Source organism: Vipera berus (assembly GCF_964194415.1).
Source record: "Vipera berus genome assembly, chromosome: 3".
Taxonomy (NCBI): Eukaryota; Metazoa; Chordata; class Lepidosauria; order Squamata; family Viperidae; genus Vipera; species Vipera berus.
In genome coordinates, this window is record NC_138204.1 from 16665447 (window position 1) to 16684150 (window position 18704).

General features: G+C 37.6%; 1 protein-coding gene across 1 annotated transcript in view; it reads right to left on the reverse strand.

Moving 5' to 3' along the window:
• Positions 1 to 9223: 9223 nt before the first annotated feature.
• Positions 9224 to 18704, reverse strand: part of RTF2 (replication termination factor 2) — a 53587-nt gene continuing 44106 nt past the window's right edge. Inside the window, exons 6-9 of the mRNA XM_081324082.1 lie at positions 15286 to 15399; positions 13313 to 13367; positions 11773 to 11859; positions 9224 to 10143 (exon numbers count right to left, since the gene is read on the reverse strand). Coding sequence (XP_081180208.1) covers positions 9959 to 10143; positions 11773 to 11859; positions 13313 to 13367; positions 15286 to 15399 — 441 coding nt within the window. The 3' untranslated portion in view covers positions 9224 to 9958. The remainder of the gene's footprint in view (positions 10144 to 11772; positions 11860 to 13312; positions 13368 to 15285; positions 15400 to 18704) is intronic.

Consider the following 18704-nt stretch of genomic DNA (forward strand, 5'->3'; position numbering starts at 1 on the left):
TCTTTTTTAAAATTTTACTTATTTATCAAATGTAGAAACCGCTGATCTCCCTCACAGAGGGACTCAAACTGGAACAAAGACAATTCCCTTCTCCAATTTTTCCCCATAATAATACTAATAATTGCTGTGTGATAATTCTCTGTGAGATAGGTTGGATGGAAAGAAAATGATCCACACTCACACAATGAGGTTCCATGGCTGAAACATGGGATTCAACTTGGTTCTCCCATGGCCAAGTTCAATAGTTTAACCACCCACTCCATTGGCCCTCTTGTTCATTTCACTAAATGGGGTTTTGGACTGATGCCCCTAAATCCTGCTCTGATGAATCATTGGCTGGAATTCTGGAAAAACTCCCAGAGGCCAACGTGAGAAATCTATGTGTATACTCCAACCCAATTCAGTGTGTTTAGTCCAAGGGTCTTCAAACCTGGACCTTTTATGACTTGTGGGCTTCAACTCCCAGAATTCCTCAGCCAGCGTGCCTGGCTGAGGAATTCTGGGATTTGAAGTCCACAAGTCATAAAAGGGCCATGTTTGAAGACCCCTGATTTAGTCTTTGATGTTCTTTGAGCTCTGCTTTTTCCCCAGTATCGTTTGGCAATGCATCAAACTTCCTTGGCTTTCTAAATGATTGGAGCTTACAATTTTGGAAAAGAAATGAGTAGGATCAAATGTCTATGGAGATTCTCGGTCATCCGGATCATGGTTGTCCCAAAGGTGCTTTTTCAAATGAAAAATAATGTGAGGCATATAGTAGACAAATGAAAAATAATGTGAGGCATATAGTAGACTTGTTGGAATTTTTGGAAAGGAATAACCAGATCCCTGCGGTGCTGATTTTTTTAGATGCCGAAAAAGCCTTTGATCAACTGGATTGGCAATTTTTGATGAAAGTTTTAGATAAAATGAATTTTGGGGATAAATTCTTACAACCAATTAGGGCATTATATCAAAAACAAACAGCCCAAATAATAGTAAATAATAGTCTGACTGAAGTATGTAATATTGAAAAGGGCACAAGACAAGGGTGTCCGTTATCACCTTTATTATTTATTTTAACATTGGAGATATTATTGATTAAAATACGGAATTCAGAAAAAATTAAGGGAATTCAAATTAGAGATCAGGATTATAGATTGAGGGCGTTTGCAGACGATCTGGTTGTTATGGTGACCCAGCCAAAAAATTCTGTTGTGGACCTGATGGAGATAATAATGCAATATGGAAAAGTTTCTGGATTTAAGGTTAATATACAAAAAACTAAAATATTAGCCAAAAATATGACAGTATCGCAAAAAGCCCTTCTAGAAGGGTTAACTGGATTTGAGATTGTTAAAAGGGTTAAATATTTGGGGGTGTATTTGTCACCCTCAAATGCAAAGTTATATAAAAACAATTATGAAAAGTTATGGGGAAAAATTCAAAAAGAATTGGAGAGCTGGGAAAAATTGCAATTGTCTCTACTGGGAAGAATTGCAGCAGTGAAAATGAATGTTTTGCCTAAATTTCTATTTTTATTTCAAATGATACCTATTCCTAAAAAAGACTTAAATCTGGAGGAATGGCAAAAGGGTATCAATAAATTTGTATGGGCAGGGAAAAGGCCACGAGTTAAATTTAAGATTATGCAGGATACGCGTGAAAGAGGTGGTCTTAAAATGCCCAACTTTAAATTATATTATGAAGCTGCTGCGTTGTCAGCGATAAGTGATTGAATTAATTTAACACAAGGGAGATTATTAAATCTTGAGGGCCACGACTTGTTATTTGGCTGGCATGCATATTTATTGTATGATAAGAAGGTAGATAAGTACATATTTTAAGACAGGCATTGCTGAGAGTTTGGAAAAAGTATAGACATAAGCTAAACTACAAGATACCTTTATGGGCAATACCGAAACACGCAATAGAAAACATAAATGTTGGGTTCAAACATGATGTGACTACATACAAGGAAATTTTAAGTTTGGAGAGGAATGTATGGTGTTTGAAGCCATACAATTTTTTACGAGAAGAGAAGATTGTTCAAACCTGGTTTCAATATGGTCAATTACGGGCCAGGTGGAAAGAAGACCAGAAATTTGGTTTCTCAATGACTGATGAAAATTTGGTAAAGCAAATTAGAAATCAGGGTCCAGCACATATCAAACGGATATATCTTGCATTGATAGAAATTGACTCAGAAACAGAACTTGTTAAAGATTGTATGATAAAGTGGGCTCAGAATATTCAAGAAGTTATTACAATGGATACTTGGGAAAAGATTTGGGTGAGGAACGTAAAATTTACGCAAGCTCAAAATTTAAGAGAGAACTTTTACAAAATGTTTTATAGATGGCATTTAGATCCTAAAAAGCTTACAAGTATGTATCCGAACTATCAACCTAAATGTTGGAGATGTGGTGGCGAAGACGCAACGTATTTTCATATATGGTGGACCTGTAAAAAGGTTAAAGCTTTTTGGATTAAAATCTGGTGGAATATGCAGAAGATATTCAAGCAAAGGATAAAGTTTTGTCCGCAATTGTTTTTATTGGGCATAATTACGGATACTACTGTTGTGGATGCTAAGTTGATGTTGAACTTAATTACGGCAGCAAGACTTTTAGTAGGTCAATATTGGAAGAAGGAGGAACTGCCGACTATAGAAGAATGGACTTTAAAAGTTTCTGACCTGGCGGAAATGGCAAAGATTTCGGCTTATTTGAAAGACCATTCAAAACAACGTTATATTATGGAGTGGAAAAAGTGGATTGATTACATCCAGAACAAATATGGGACTAAAAAGTTTCATTTAGCATTTGTATAAGTTTTGATGTGATATTAGTATTGCTTGTAGTCATTTTATATGAGCTAGAGTGCGATAGACTTAATAGTTTATTGTTGTTAACATATGGTTGTTTATGATTGTTTTTACTTTTATACCTTGTATTTAGCTCTGGGAAGTCAGGGAGGGGGGAGGGGGGAAGGGGTGGGGGGAGGGATAGGGAGGGTTAGGAAGGGTTGGGTGGAGGGAGGGGGGAGGGATTGTTAAAGATAAAATGTATTGTAAAACTTTTCAATAAAAAAAGGCAACTGGACTAGTTTTTTCCTTGAAGATGTTTCACTTCTCATCCAAGCAGCTCCTTTAATTCTGACTGAAACTGAGTCAGAACTGATGAAGTTTCTTGAATGAGCAGCAAAAGGTCTTCAATGAAAAATAACTCCAGTTGCCTTTTGAAAAAAGCACCTTTGGGTTTGGATCAAGAAAAAAAATATATCTCAATTTTTATCTTTATCATTTCATTCATATTTGCATTTATAAGGTTACTAAAATTGAAAGTAGCTGTCTTGCTATAATGCATTTAGGATCTTCTCCTTTATATTAAAATTCAGTTTGGGGTAATACATTTTTATTAATTTAAATTTAATTTTGGGAGACATTGGGTGGATGAACCCCAAGATTTTAGGGTCTACATGCAGCTCTTGGACTCCAGGTAGGATTTCTCTATTGTGCATCGTTGTTGCTTTGTTCTGTTTGTGAATTCTGCCCACACTGTTAACTAGCTTTTGGCTCCTGTTTTGCTTTCTTACTAACTTGGATTTATAGAATACAAGCAGCCCCCTTTTAAATTGGTACCTGTCACTGAGCTGACTATGTGGATGAGTATGTTACTGTTCTTCCATCCCAAATTATGCTGACAGCAACTGGCGCCTCAACACTGAAAAATTAAGCCACAGCACTTATGAAAGAACTAATGTTGATCCTATAATCCAGCTAGGAACGTGACAATGAAAGGAGAAAAACATTCATCTTGCTACATTGGAGATGCATTTGACCTTGTGGGAATCTCCACCACTCATAGAAACCAGTGAGTTGTACACCCATAAAATTGTCTTAGGTCCCATCTACACATCGTCTAACATTCATTTGAATGGGACTCAGTAACAATTCTTCAGGGGCACATCTGTATGATCTTTGTTTTCATTCCCAGACAGAGCTGAGCACAGTTAACATAGGGCATTCCTGAACTGCTGTGGAAGGAGTGCTTTCCATCTTTTCCTGACACCACCGCTGCATGATTTGTGTTGCATTGATGGTGACAGAAGTGTGATGAACTAACTGGAATCTATCCAGCTTCTATTGGCTGCTTCTCCTTTCCAGTAGCTGCTAACCTCTTTTCATGACTTTTTTGTTCTTCCAGACTGATAGAAGGAACAGCAGGACCACCAATGTCACTGGGGAGAAAAAAGAAGTGGTAGATGGGGACAACGTTAAGTTGACTTGCCCATGAGATTGAGAGGCAGGTTGTTTAGACAGGTATAATTTTCTTAGCAGTCTTGGTTGCCATAGTCAGGGGCAGCTTAATTTAGATTTCTGAGATGAGTAGGTGATTGGATCTGGTTCTTTAAATGGTTCTTTTCAGTTCTATGATTCAGTGAACACACCACTTTCTTATTTATATAGATGTGTGGGGGGTTGTCTCCCTGTTTGTCAGGATCTAAGAATCAAGATCTTAAAAGAGAGAATCTATCCTGGAAACTTTCACTGAGAGGCCCACAAGTCTTGGTTCCTGCTCCCTTATGGAATATTCTTGGCAGTAGTCTAATTAGTGCCTATTTTATTTTTGGATCTAGGTAAGTTATTTTTATATTCTCGAGCTTTTAGACCAAAGCAGAAGAGAACATATGTATAAACACTTCTACTTCTGTTATATTTTTAGACTTCTTATGATTCATGCTATAAGCTTGATTACTTTCAGTTGGGTGCAGGTTTTGTTGTTCTAAAATTGGACTTTCACGAGTTTTTACCATTTTGTTATACACCACATTAAGCATAGGAGAAAAACAAACTAGTATAAAATCTGATAAACTAATATAACCCATCAAGGTTGAAAGAATTTTAAAAATGCATGTTAATTTTTAAATAATATCTAGACTAAATTTAGGAAAAGATGACCCTCGAAAAGTTTATCCAACACTTTTTTTGAGAAGCAGGTCTCAAAAGCTACCAACTCACTTGATACCAAACAGATCAATTTAGTGAGATTGGCTCGTGTGGCCAGCTATGTTAAACTCTTTTTCTCTTATTCCCCCCAACTGGAAGACTGTGAATTCTAGTCTTGCCTTACCAGGAGTAGGCAACCTTGGAACTTTTATGACTTGTGGACTTCAACTCCCAGAATTCCTGAGCCAGCCATGCTGAGGGGAAAGGGAGAGGTTTCCAAGCTGAGCCATGCTGGCTCAGGATTTCTGGGAGTTGAAGTCCATGAGTCATAAAAGAGCCAAGGTTGCCTACCCCTGCCTTAGACACAAAGCAAGCTAGGTGACCTTGGACCAGTCACTCTCTCTCAGTCCTAGGAAGCAGGCAAACCACTTTGGAAAACAAGGAAGCCTGAACAAACTACTTGGATAAGCAGTGAAACATTTCAAACCAAAAAAGAGAAAACGTCCGGTTGCCATGATTCAACTTCCAGACGCTTTGGAAAATCTTGTCAAAAAACTGCAGGGGTTAATTCAGGCAGTCCACCAGGAACCAATGTTGACTGAAAGGCACACGCGCACACGCACACACACACATACACACAAAAGGATGCAGAAACAACTACTGAGGTTTTGCATTGTAACATAAGTATGCTGCATTTTTGTAAGCAGCCTAATATTTCTGACCGAGTATTTAGCATTTTCCAGGTGATAACTGAGCGCTTTTACTGTCCAGTCTTGGAAACCACGATGGAATACTTTTTAAATAGCTCTTAATATAGACTTTTTAGCTTTTCTGGACATCTACTTCTGTGGTTGGGCAAGAGATTATAAGCAAAACTCATCCTTCGTTCCACTCAGTTGTCTTAAAATGTATTTATTATGGATTAACCTAACTCTGAAATTAATACTGCTTAGCAATGCATAGCACGACTTTGTAACAAGGCTTACAGTGAAGTTTTGTTGTTAGGAAACAGACTATTTCTGGCTAAGCTGCGATTTCTACCAGCACTCACTATCGAGATGGGGGTGTTGAAAATTATGATGCAACAATAGCTGAACATTTCTATGAACCAGAAGGTAGATAAGCCAGCTATAAACAGACATTTACATTATTTCTCAAAGATTAACCTCCTCTTTGGAGAAAAGCTAAGGAGATACTGTCAAAACATAGATCTACACTGTGAATCAGACTGTCACATTTTTGCCTTCTATAACGAGAAATTAGCTACTCTGCTTCACAATCAAAAAGAAAAAAAGGAAGAGAAGAACAAGAGGAAAAGGTCAAGCGCTCATTTATAAATAGAAAAGAGCAGGATGAGAAAGCCGCACAATGTTTTGATCTGGGAGAAAATTCTCAAGGATGTAAAATTGTTTTTTTTTATGGGTTAATAATTTAGAAAAAGAAAAATATTATGCAAATGATATGACAAACCGAGTGTGACAAATATGACTAATTAAGTCTATAAAATGGCAAAAATTATTGCAGCCACTGAAGCTGGTACTTACATAGTAGGAATGTTGCCCAAATAGTAAACACAATTGTCTGATTTTGAACTCAGTTTTATTAATATTAGGGGAAGAAACAAAAAAAGCACCTTAAGGGTAATGTCATTATTAGTAACATCTCAAATGTCTATGGAATTTGTCAGTCATCCAGGTCATGGTTGTCCCAAAGGTGCTTTTCAAAAGGCAACTGGACTTCCTTGGATGGAAAGTGAAACATTTTCAAGGAAAAACCCCCAAGAAAGTCCAGTTGCCTTTTTTAAAAAAAACACCTTTGAGATAACATCTCAAATGTCTTATAGCTTGTGCATGCTTTTAAGAATCCCAGAACTTGTGACATTTTCCCCGAGTTTTTAACTATACAAAGAATCATTGCTAGGCAGTCCAAAATTCCCACTTGTATTAGTCCTGCAAAATTTTTCAAAAGCTCCTTCTGGAAACCAACACAAGGTGGCAGTACTGTTTTCGTTTCTATTTGTGCTGTCCCTTCTTCAAATGTATAGGAGGAGTACAGCTCTCATCATCCCCAGCTAGCATGGTCATGTGAGTTGGAAGGCATTATGGAAACAGCACACAATGGCCTGCTTTGTCTTTTTGGCAAGAAGAGGCGATGAGTTAATTCATCTGGAAACACACTAATGAGGAATAACTGAAGAAGTCCTGCCAAATTAAATAGGATGAGTTTTAGAACAACTCAATTTCAACTGCCCTTCGGTCCTGACAAAAAAATTGAGCAGTGCTAATCCAAGATCAAGATGACCCGGTTATGATAGAAATCCATAGCTGGATATCTATTACTACTATAACATTAATATTAAAATATTGAAAATAGTTGTCAGGGGGTGGATAAAAAAAGGACCGGAATTTTATGTACACTCTCTCACTCTTCCTCTGTATCACAATAATTTATTATTAACAATACTTTTCAAATGGATTGTGTTACTTTTAATATTCATATATTTCTTTACAGGTTTTGTTGTTGCTGTTGTTTTGCATTTTGACTTTTTCTTTCTGACTCACATGTTCTTTCATACATTCAGTCAGCTACTTATATTGGAAAAGAGGAAAATAACACTCTTCTGATGTTTAGGAGTTTCAACTGCTTTGTCAAACTGATCCCTGGCCTATTCTTTCCAAAAGAAATATCTTTTGCCACTAGTCAGTCTGTTCTATAGATGTCTCTCTGATCCTGCTTGACCACTGAGTCTTCAGCTGCGGATACCTCCTGGATTCACAAAGACAGCCCCCCAATAGTGCAAATGCAACTCTAGCAATGTCTTAACAACCAATCAACATCTCCTCCTCCATTGCTGAACAGCACTGTCCTTAGTAGTTTGTCTTAAAAAGGAGATGCTGATTCGGCAGATATCTAGATGTATATGTGACTCTTCCAGGAGCTGGCAAATAGGCAGGGGAGAACTGCTATCTTTTAATCTGGAGATCACTTCATAATTGGAGGATCTCATCATGTTATCATGGCCCATAGCGAAGCAGAAGTTCTCAAGTTGTCTAGAAGACATCTTGAAAGTTTATACGTTCACTTGTACATTCTTGGTTGGTTCTAATAAAGGCCTTAAAGATCAATGGTGTGTGTTTACTTCTCACAGAATTACATTGGGTGTTCCAATTTCTAAAATGGAGGGGAAGAGGATGGGACAGTACTCTAAAGGAGAGGTGGGGAACGATGGCCCCTTTATGACTTATGGACGTCAACTCCCAGAATTCCTGAGCAACATAGCTGGGTCAAGAATTCTGGGAGTTGAAGCCCACAAGTCATAAAAGGGTCATCGTTCCCCACCCATGCCCTAGAGCAGGGGTGTCAAACTCAATTTCATTGAGGGCCGCATCAGCATTGCGGTTGTCCTCAGGGGGCCGGGTGGGTATGGCCAGGGTGGGCGTGGCCTACTGGGTGGGCATGGCTAAAGTGCGTATGGCCTACTGGGTGGGCGTGGCCTACTGGGTGGGCGTGGCTAGAGTGCGTATGGCCTACTGGTTGGGCATGGCCAGCTCTACAACATTCGCATGAAGGGTGCCTATGGGGGCCTGGGCAGGAGTGGGACAGATCTGGGGGTCTCTGGCAGGAGAAGGGTCTCTGGGCCAGGGCCAAGGCAGTGGGGGCCGTTCCCTCACTGTTTCCGGGATGGCTTCGCGGGCCGCATGAAACCACTTCGCGGGCCGGATCCGGCCCCCGGGCCTTGTGTTTGACATGTCTGCCCTAGAGACTCTAAGTTCTGGACAATACTCCCTATTGCAGCATTGATGAAATATTGTATCCACTCTACATTGTCTTGGATTTGAACTCCTAATTCCACCTAAAGGACTGTCTTTTCTAGTAGCATTTTGAAGATCTACACGGGAGGTTTCTTTGTGCGCTCACTTGTCAAAGCAATTAGACAAGTGGTCGTGAAAGCAGGGCTTTTTCATTAAGGCCTTGAGGATTCTGGGAAAAAATATTTGGAGGAATGTAACATTAAAATATCTTCATCAGAATGTCCCATCTCTATTCAAGATTGCTTCAATTCTTATCAAGAACTCTGCGTTCAATGAGAGAATATTCTGTCTCATATTTTTCATCTAACGTCCAATAAAGTATGGTCCTACTCTTTGCAGATTCTAGCTTGCAGAAGAGTTCAGAGGTCAAAATTTATGTATTCTCCTTCTGCTTGCCATGCTTTTGATCCAAAGTCTAAAAAAAAAAGTTATGCTGAGCTACATAAATCTGAATCACATACTAGATTGCAGGACAAATTACTCAATTACTGTGTTTTATTTGAATATACAAGGTGTCAGAATGTTACAAACACTGTTTGCTCTTTTTAGAAACTGCAGAATTACGGTTATAATTTAATAATTAACAATATCAGATAGATCAAAAAGAGCTATTATCAAGAAACATGAACAAGTTAGAATAAAGAAGGTAAATGTGTGATTGTGGCTTATCACCCCACAAAAATTCTTGGATATGTCGTTCTTGCATCTGCTTTAGGACTAAGACCTATTAAGTTAATCTCACATCTGGACCCTAGGATGGGGAAATGTCTCGTGACATCTGTAAGAAATCTAGAGAAGAATTAGGGTGATGTAATGCTGGCTTCTATCTTTCCATTCACAATTTTGAAACCTCCCACTAAGGTAAATTGATAGAAAATACTTACAAGATACCAAGTGTGCCTATGCACTCAGGTGCAGCCTAATTGTTCAGATTAAGCAGGACCTAGCTGAAATAAGCACAGTTGCCCTCTTTGAAAAGAACATCAAACAGTCATTCTTATGGTGAGCATTTATTCAAAGTAGCTACCCTTTAAAAACTTAAAGCCATGTTCAGCTACCTTTTTTATTATGTCCTGTTCAAAACTATGCTGGCTTGTTTTTGAAGCTATTTTCTTATTAAAAAGCGCTATTTCCAATAACAAAAGCTTCTCCTATAAGCAGAAAGCAACAGGTGGCAAAAAAGCAGGACACGCTCAAAATCATACAATTTTCTGTTTTAGAAATAGTATGCGGTGTGTGTAATCCAATTGGAAGACTCTTCCTTAGAGCGTTTGGCCGAGCTGTGAGAAGTAAAAATAGACTTGTAGGCTTCTGATTTCTCACTGGCTACTGAGGGCCTCTTCACAGGCTCTGATGCACCTTGGATGCTTTTTCCAGAGAAAGATGGCGCTTTTTCACTGACTGCCATAGAACAGAGGACAAAGAAAATAGGGAACGTGAATTCTCCATGGATAAAGTAGTATGTATACACAAATAAACAACATATATCCTACTAAATAGTCATACCCCAAATTTTAGGTTAGTTGAAAGTATTAGTTTTCCAAAAAAAATTAAAAAAAACTTTTGTATTTCGATATTGTTTTAAGGACAGAATAGCTTTTTATCCAAAAAGTTTGATAATCATGTAAAGATACATGATCATCATCATCATCTTTATAATTATCTAAATGTAGATAACATATACTTTTCACAGAAATACTTACAACCCAAGTGTTTGGTCCCCTGAGGTATGACAGGGAATCTTTTACAACACAGCAGCTCAATTAATCTGCCAAGAACCAAGTTCAATCAAGCTGCCCAGAAAGTGGAGTTACATACTCCACTTTCAATTTTTACTTAAGGTGGAAGCCTGGTTAGTTTGCGTATGTTTAAAACTCAACCCGTAACACCTAACCATGATTAAGAACATTAGGGAAAGTACTCTCAGTAAGAAAGGAACTTAATTCTGTAAACTCTGATCTTTCAATTTATGAAAGTGAAGGAAGACCCTTGGTTGCAAGAGCTTCACCTGTAATACTATTGAATGGAGTACCGGCAGTCCTCGAGTTACGACTACAACTGAACCCAAAATTTATGTCACTATGTGAAACATTTGTTAAGTGAGTTTTGCCCCTATTTTACAACCTTGCTTGCCACAGTTGTTAAGTGAATCACTGCAGTTGTTAAGTTAGTAACAAGATTGTTAAATGAATCTGACTTGCCCATTGTCAGGAAGTCGCAAAAGCTGATCACATAGACCCCGGGACATTGCAACTATCATAAATATGAACCAGTTGACAAGCATCTGAATTTTGTTCATGTGACAATGGGCCTGCTGCAATGGTCCTGTGAAAAACAGTCAACGCAATGGGGAGGGTGCGGTTTCGTCGTGATGCATCCGGCCTGCGAGCCGGCAGTTTGACGTTCCTGATATAGGGTTTCCTACTTCAGTAGGGGGTTGGACTAGAAGACCTCCAAGGTCCCTTCCAACTCTGTTATTCTGTTAGATTTAAGTTACTTTTTTCAGCTCCACTGTAACTTTGAAGGGTCACTAAATGAACTGTCGTAAGTCGAAGACTACCTGCATTTATAAATTAGGTTTGGAAATGAAAAAGAGCAACAAAGATGATTAGGGGACTAAAACATACAAGGAACGGTTGCTGGAATTGGGTATGTCTAGTTTAATGAAGAGAAGGACTAGGGGTGACATGATAGCAGTGTTCCAATATCTCAGGGGCTGCCACAAAGAAGAAGGAGTCAAGCTATTCTCCAAAGCACCTGAAAGCAGGACAAGAAGCAACGGATGGAATCAAGGAGAGAAGCAACCTAGAACTAAGGAGAAACTTCCTGACAGTTAGAACAATTAACCAGTGGAACAACCTGCCACCAGAAGCTGTAAATGCTCCAACACTGAAAGTTTTTTAAGAAGAGACTGGGCAGCCATTTGTCTGAAATGGTATAGGGTTTCCTACCTGAGCAGGGGGTTGGACTAGATGACCTCCAAGGTCCCTTCCAACTTTACTACTATGATTATGATTATGTTACACCAACCTGAACTCTTGCAGAAGGCAATGCTTCTCTTTTCTCCAGTTTGTGTAGCATCCTTTGCAGCATTTACTTGAGATGGACTCAGTGAATCTGTATAATAATAATAATAATAATAATAATAATAATAATAATAATAATAATAATAATAATAATAATAATAATAATAATAATAATAATAATAATAATAATAATAATGTAAAATGGTGCAAAATGGGTCAGTTTTATTACTGAAACTTTTAATTTCAATTAGATTACTTTGTGACTGACACAGGAAGACAAGTCTTCATCATGCTAATCTTGAGAAGGAATAACTGGCTGAATTTTAAAAGAAAAAGGAAGGGGCAAAGGAGGAGGCGCGTCAATGTTTGCCTACTTGTTTTTGCAGAATGAGGACATTTGTGTTAGGTTCCAATGGCACAAACCTGGCAGCTACTTTTTTCCAATCTCATAACTAGAGATTCAACTATCACATTTTAACAAGTACAGTATACTTCCTGTAGCACTAATAAATCTGAATAGATGGGAAACTAAACGTTAAGAAAACCAAGATCATGGCATCCGGCCCTCTCAATTCCTGGCAAATAGATGGGGAAGAAATGGAGGTAGTGACAGATTTTATTTTCCTGGGCTCCCAAGTTCACCGCAGATGGGGATTGCAGCCAAGAAATTAAAAGACGCTTGCTCCTGGGGAGGAAAGCCATGGCAAATCTAGACAGCACACTAAAAAGCAGAGACATCACCCTGTCAACAAAAGTGCGTATAGTCAAGGCTATGGTCTTCCCAGTTGCAATGTATGGCAGTGAAAGTTGGACCATAAGAAAGGCTGAGTGCCAAAGAATTGAGGCCTTTGAACTCTGGTGCTGGAGAAGACTCCTGCGAGTCCCTTGGACTGCAAGGCGATCAAACCGGTCAGTCTTAGAGGAGATCAACCCTGACTGCTCTTTAGAAGGCCAGATCCTGAAGCTAAAACTCAAATACTTTGGCCACTTAATGAGAAGGAAGGACTCACTGGAGAAGAGCCTAATGCTGGGAAAGGTTGAGGGAAAGACAAGAAGGGGACGACAGAGAATGAGGTGGCTGGATGGAGTCACTGAAGCAGTAGGCGTGAGCTTAAATGGACTCCAGAAGATGGTAGAGGACAGGAAGGCCTGGAGGAACGTTGTCCATGGGGTCGCGATGGGTCGGACACGACTTTGCAACTAACAACAACAAGAAAAAGATGGGAAAGCTAAAGGCATAAATATTTGTGCAACTTGATAATCTTTGTGGTAACCTTGGTTAAACTTCTTTGGCATAGCTATGTGTAAACAACTTTTTGGTTAATTTATGATTCAATGTACTCTGAAAAGTTTTTTTTAAAAAAGCAGTTAATTTAATAAGATTCTGCAGATTCCCTCAATATATGCTCTAATTTCTATACAAGAAAAGAGCTCACAATCATTGCAAATAATAACAGAAAAAATATACGTTTTATTTATTTTGATTTATAACATCTTCAATCTCATTTCCACATTAATAACTGAACCCAATATAAACAATTTACCTTCAGCGGCTTCTGATTTCACAATGGCCTCTGCTACCTTAGGTTTCTTGGATTTCTGAAACAAAAGAAACAAACCAGAAGCGATTTAAGAAGCTCAAAGACTGGCAAAATCCAAAGATTCATATGATAACTAGGAATACACTTGGCTTAGAGGTGCTTTATGCATTCATTCATCCTTGCTTTTGACTTAGAAAACTACACAATCTACTCAGCTAAAGGCTAGTCTACATATTTCTAAGTCCATTTTTTACTTTACATTTCTTGTAAGGCAAATATATAAGTAGGTATTGGGAAAAAATTATGAGAGAAACATGTTTGACCTAAGAGAAAATTTGTATCCAGATGTATTGCCGATATGCATTCTGGCTCTGCAAGTATTCCAGTAAGGCATTTATAGGTCTAATGAGCAAACCCAGCATGAAAGATATGCAGTCTATTTCACTTTTTGGGCCAAAGAAGGGCAGTTGCTACATTTGAGTTTGAAAATAAAGAGAACTGTCTCTTATAAGTTGTTGGGAGTTTTCAAAAAAGAAGAAAACTACTCAAAAAAACCATACTATAGTACATTACTATAGTAATGTACCAACAGTATACACAGAAATATGTCAAGCAAATTTAGTTTTGAGAGAAAGATAACCCCACATGCTTGTATCATCTGTCGTCCACTGGGTGGCATGTTACCTTTTCATTCTAGAGAAAAAATTAATAGCAGATGGCTTTTGATTAAAACCCTTTTCTCACCCCTTAGTAGGTCAATAATTGACCTTAAAAGTTATTGATTGAGGTCAGTGTGATTGCTAAGCACCTTACAGCACCTTGAAACCTTAACAAGATTCTAAACAATTTTGTATTTTGAAATAACACGAAACAATTATGTGTCGGAGTGGGTCAACTGTAAAATCTTAAGACTAGCCTCACCAGTCTCTTCAAAAATTCAAGATGTATATTTCTTTAAGTTCTGACATTCATATTTTTCTGTTTCCTCTCTTTGATGCAGTCTTCAAAAATGAATAGGAAAAATGAGACATAATACCTATCTAACGACCTACAGGTCGTTAGATAGGTATTGTGCTGAAGTATTTTTTTTTAAAAAATGAAGATGCAAGAGTGAAAAGACCAGTAAAAGAAAGAGAATCAGTATTATATTGAATAAACAATGCCTCCATCAACACTTTTAGGCTTCAAAACCAGGATATTACATACAGATATACATAATCCATATATGGCTAGGATGTTGTGTTTGGTTGCATAATCCAAGACTTTATAAATTATTACAAGACAAGAGATTAATTCAACATTCTTCCACATTTACTATTGTAAATCACAGCAAAACTTGCCCTTCTTTAGACTGGACTGAAAACAACAAAATGGCCTCATAGGGTAAAGTTGGCGTAGGGGACCTTCTGAAAATAATGGAGCTGACTACAGACATGGCTTTAACTCCACCCATATATTTTTTTTTTTGCTCCCCACTTTTCATATACCATTTGATCTTATTGCTCATTTTTGGGGAAATCCGGAAGCTGGCAATATACAGCTTACTAAAGGTTCTGTCTCTAAATAGAGGTCAGATTTTTTTTATGATAATCAACAGCTGCTACATTCTTTATGGACCAAATTTTGGAGAAAAAGTAGTCAAGGATCTAACAGGCTGTGAACCTGTACTGGCTGAAAGCCAATGAACCATATTGAGTGTCTTGAACACAGCCCAATGTTTTCAGCATGTATAATTGCTTATTCAACCACTATTGAAAAGATATTTATATTACAATCTAGTATTCTATTATGAACTCCACTGGGACACAGCGGTGTTATTGGGCAGCAGCAATTATTGGAATGACATTTATTATTGTAAAAACTGAATTGTTCCTGGTAACCCCTATTGTTCGAGATCCCAGAACTTTCATGCCAACTTTGTTGTTATTTTATCGCTGTATCTATGCATAACCTCAGAAAATATATTTAGACCTTACCTTCACTAATTTACTTTTCAGCCTTCGCTCCTCCATTCTTTTCTTTAGCACCTCTACGTCCTCTTTACTGCCATTAAGAACAATTACATCGTCATCTTGAAAAGGGATCCCACACTTTAATAAGAAAAAAAAATGTTTGTTTAAAAACACTATTTATGATATGGTACAATTCCAAACAGTAGCCCTTGAAAGTAAAAGATATATTATTCATATTGCAAATATTTTACTAATAAAAAGAAACCCTAAGCTAAACTAGATTCATCTTTGTTGCTCTTCTCTGTACCCTTCCTAGAGTCTCAACATCTTTTTTACATTGGTCACCACGATGTAAAAAAGATGTTGAGACTCTAGAAAGGGTACAGAGAAGAGCAACAAAGATGATTGGGGGACTGGAGGCTAAAACATATAGGGAACGGTTGCTGGAATTGGGTATGTGTAGTTTAATGAAGAGAAGGGTGAGGGCTGACATGATAGCAGTGTTCCAATATCTCAGGGGCTGCCACAAAGAAGAGGGAGTCAAGCTATTCTCCAAAGCACCTGAAAGCAGGACAAGAAGCAACGGATGGAAACTAGTCAAGGAGAGAAGCAACCTAGAACTAAGGAGAAACTTCCTGACAGTTAGAACAATTAACCAGTGGAACAACCTGCCTCCGGAAGTGGTGAATGCTCCAACACTGGAAGTTTTTAAGAAGAGACTGGACAGCCATTTGCCTGAAATGGTATAAGGTTTCCTGCCTGAGCAGGGGGTTGGACTAGATGACCTCCAAGGTCCCTTCCAACTCCTCCTCCTCCTCCTCCTCCTTATTTTATTATTAATTTTTATTTATTATTATTATTATTATTATTATTATTATTATTATTATTATTATTATTATTATTATTATTATTATTATTATTATTATTATTATTATTATTATTATATATGTAGCTTGTACCACAGATCCATAATTAGGTATTTGCTTTCTCTGCCATATAACGTTTTATTCATCTTCATTCATTAAATAAGGATATCAACCGTAGACACCTTCAAGTTTCTAGCTTCTATAATATCTCAAGACTTAAAATGGACACCTAACACCAAAAACGACATCAAAAAAGCACAATAACGAGTGTTCTTTCTGCACCAACTCAAGAGAGCTCAAACTGCCCAAGGAGCTGCTAAAACAGTTCTACAGAGGAATTATTGAGTCTGTCATCTGCACCTCTATAATTGTCTGGTTTGGAATGGCAACCAAGCAAGACAGACACAGACTTCAATGGATAATAGAACTGCAGAAAAAACAATTCCTAGCAACTTGCCTTCCACTGAGGACCTGTATGCTGCAAGAGCCAGAAAGAGCGCTGTGAAAATATCTACAGACCCCTCACATCCTGGACATAAACTGTTACAACTTCTACCCTCAAAATGACGCTATAGGGCAGGGGTGTCAAACTGCCGGCCTGCGAGCCGGATATGTCATCAGGGAGCCACACCCACCCCATTGCCGGCAATGGCGAAAAAGCTCCGATACGTTGGGCGACATTACGTGACGTCGCGAGTTTGACATGTCTGCTATAGGGCATTGCATGTCAAAACAACTAGATCCAAGGACAGTTTTTCCCCCCACGCCATCACTCTGCTAAACAACTAATTCCCATAACACTGTCAAATCTATCTAATAAGGCTGTATTACTATTATTCTTCTCATCTTTTCTATTACCTATTTCCTTATCTTCTTATGACTATAATTTTGTTTCTTGTATCTTATGATTTGTATTGTTTTATTTAGTATCCTAGTATGATTTATGTTGATTGCTTATTTAGTATCCTATGACTATCACTAAGTGTTCTATTGATTTATGATGAATGTATTTTTATGACTATAATCATGATTTATGATCATGTACACTTATATGTACGCTGAGAGCTTATGCACTGGAGACAAATTCCTTGTGTGTCCAATCACACTTGGCCAATAAAGAATTCTATTCTATTCTATTCTATTCTATTCTATTCTATTCTATTCTATTCTATTCTATTCTATTCTATTCTATTCTATTCTATTCTATTCTATTCTATTAATTCTAATTCTAATTCTATTCTATTATTTCTATTTCTAATTCCAATTCCAATTCCAATTCATTCTAATTCTAATTCTAATTCTAATTCTAATTCTAATTCTAATTCTATAAATACTTGTAGGGTTGGACTGATATTCACCCCCCCACCATCTTTATTAAAATTCTACACATAAAATAAATATAGCAAATATAATTCACCAAAAAAAGTCACTGGGGAAAGCTGGATCCGCTTAACAACCATGTGATTCATTTCATAATCATGGTGATTTGCTTAATGACCATAACAAAAATGTAGTAAAATTGGGCACAACTCATTTAATGACTGCTTCACTTAATGACAGAACTTCTGGTCCCACTTGTGATCATAAGTCGAAGACTACCCGTAGCATATAAGTGGAACCTAATGAGATGTGTCAATCACAGCCAACATATTTTGTAGATCTAACAAGACTTAAAAACAGTCTGCAGTTTTACATTTTCTGGGACTCGGCATCCCTCCTACCAAAAAAATACATGAAACTACCTTATAGCAGATCAATATGTTTATCTCTCCAACAATTATTATAAATTTGCCAGCTATTGGAATCTCCAGGGGAAAGTACTTGTTATCTACGTGACAAAGTTTAAAAAAATCTCTCTGAAAAAAGCTAAAGCCAGCTCCTACAGGAAAAAAATAAGGATTAAAGCATTAACAACATTATTTGGAGGTGAGTGAATTGCATTCCAAGGAGAAATGAGGAGAAAAGGCAGATATCTGAACAGTGAGGAAATTGGCTAAGGAATCGGCATTACCAAATTCATCAACATTGTGTACAGCGAATTCTTGATTGGCAAGTTGCAATCTATAAGTCCTGTTCTGGACAGAGTTTCTCCCCAGTCTCTCAAACTATCGTGTTGCTGGGAAATTGAGAAATAATAAAGGTGGGGAGCGATAAGAATAGGAGTGCTTGAAACTGTTGGGCATCTATCTTATTACATCAGTGAAGCTTTCTTTTTGCTAAAACTCAGGAATGTCCTTCAATTTCTCTAATTGCTGAGAGAATCCCATTGTTTGTTTTGTACAGGATCTCCTCTAATAAATTCTTTGCCTCCTTACCAAAGCTGTGCAAAAGTAAGCTTTTTTTCAGGACACTCAGTTGCAGTCATGTGTGAACTATTGATCAAAACAAATTGGAAAGGTTTAAAGAGGAAAATGAAGGTCTGTAAGTGGAATCCATTAAATGGCCAGCTAGATTTATACAACACCTGAATTTTCCCTCTTCCTTTTTAAAATGGCGGGGCCTAGTACTGAAAATAACCTTCTATGTGTAAGCAAATAATACACAAATTCAGGATGACTACCAAGAGGATTATGTTGT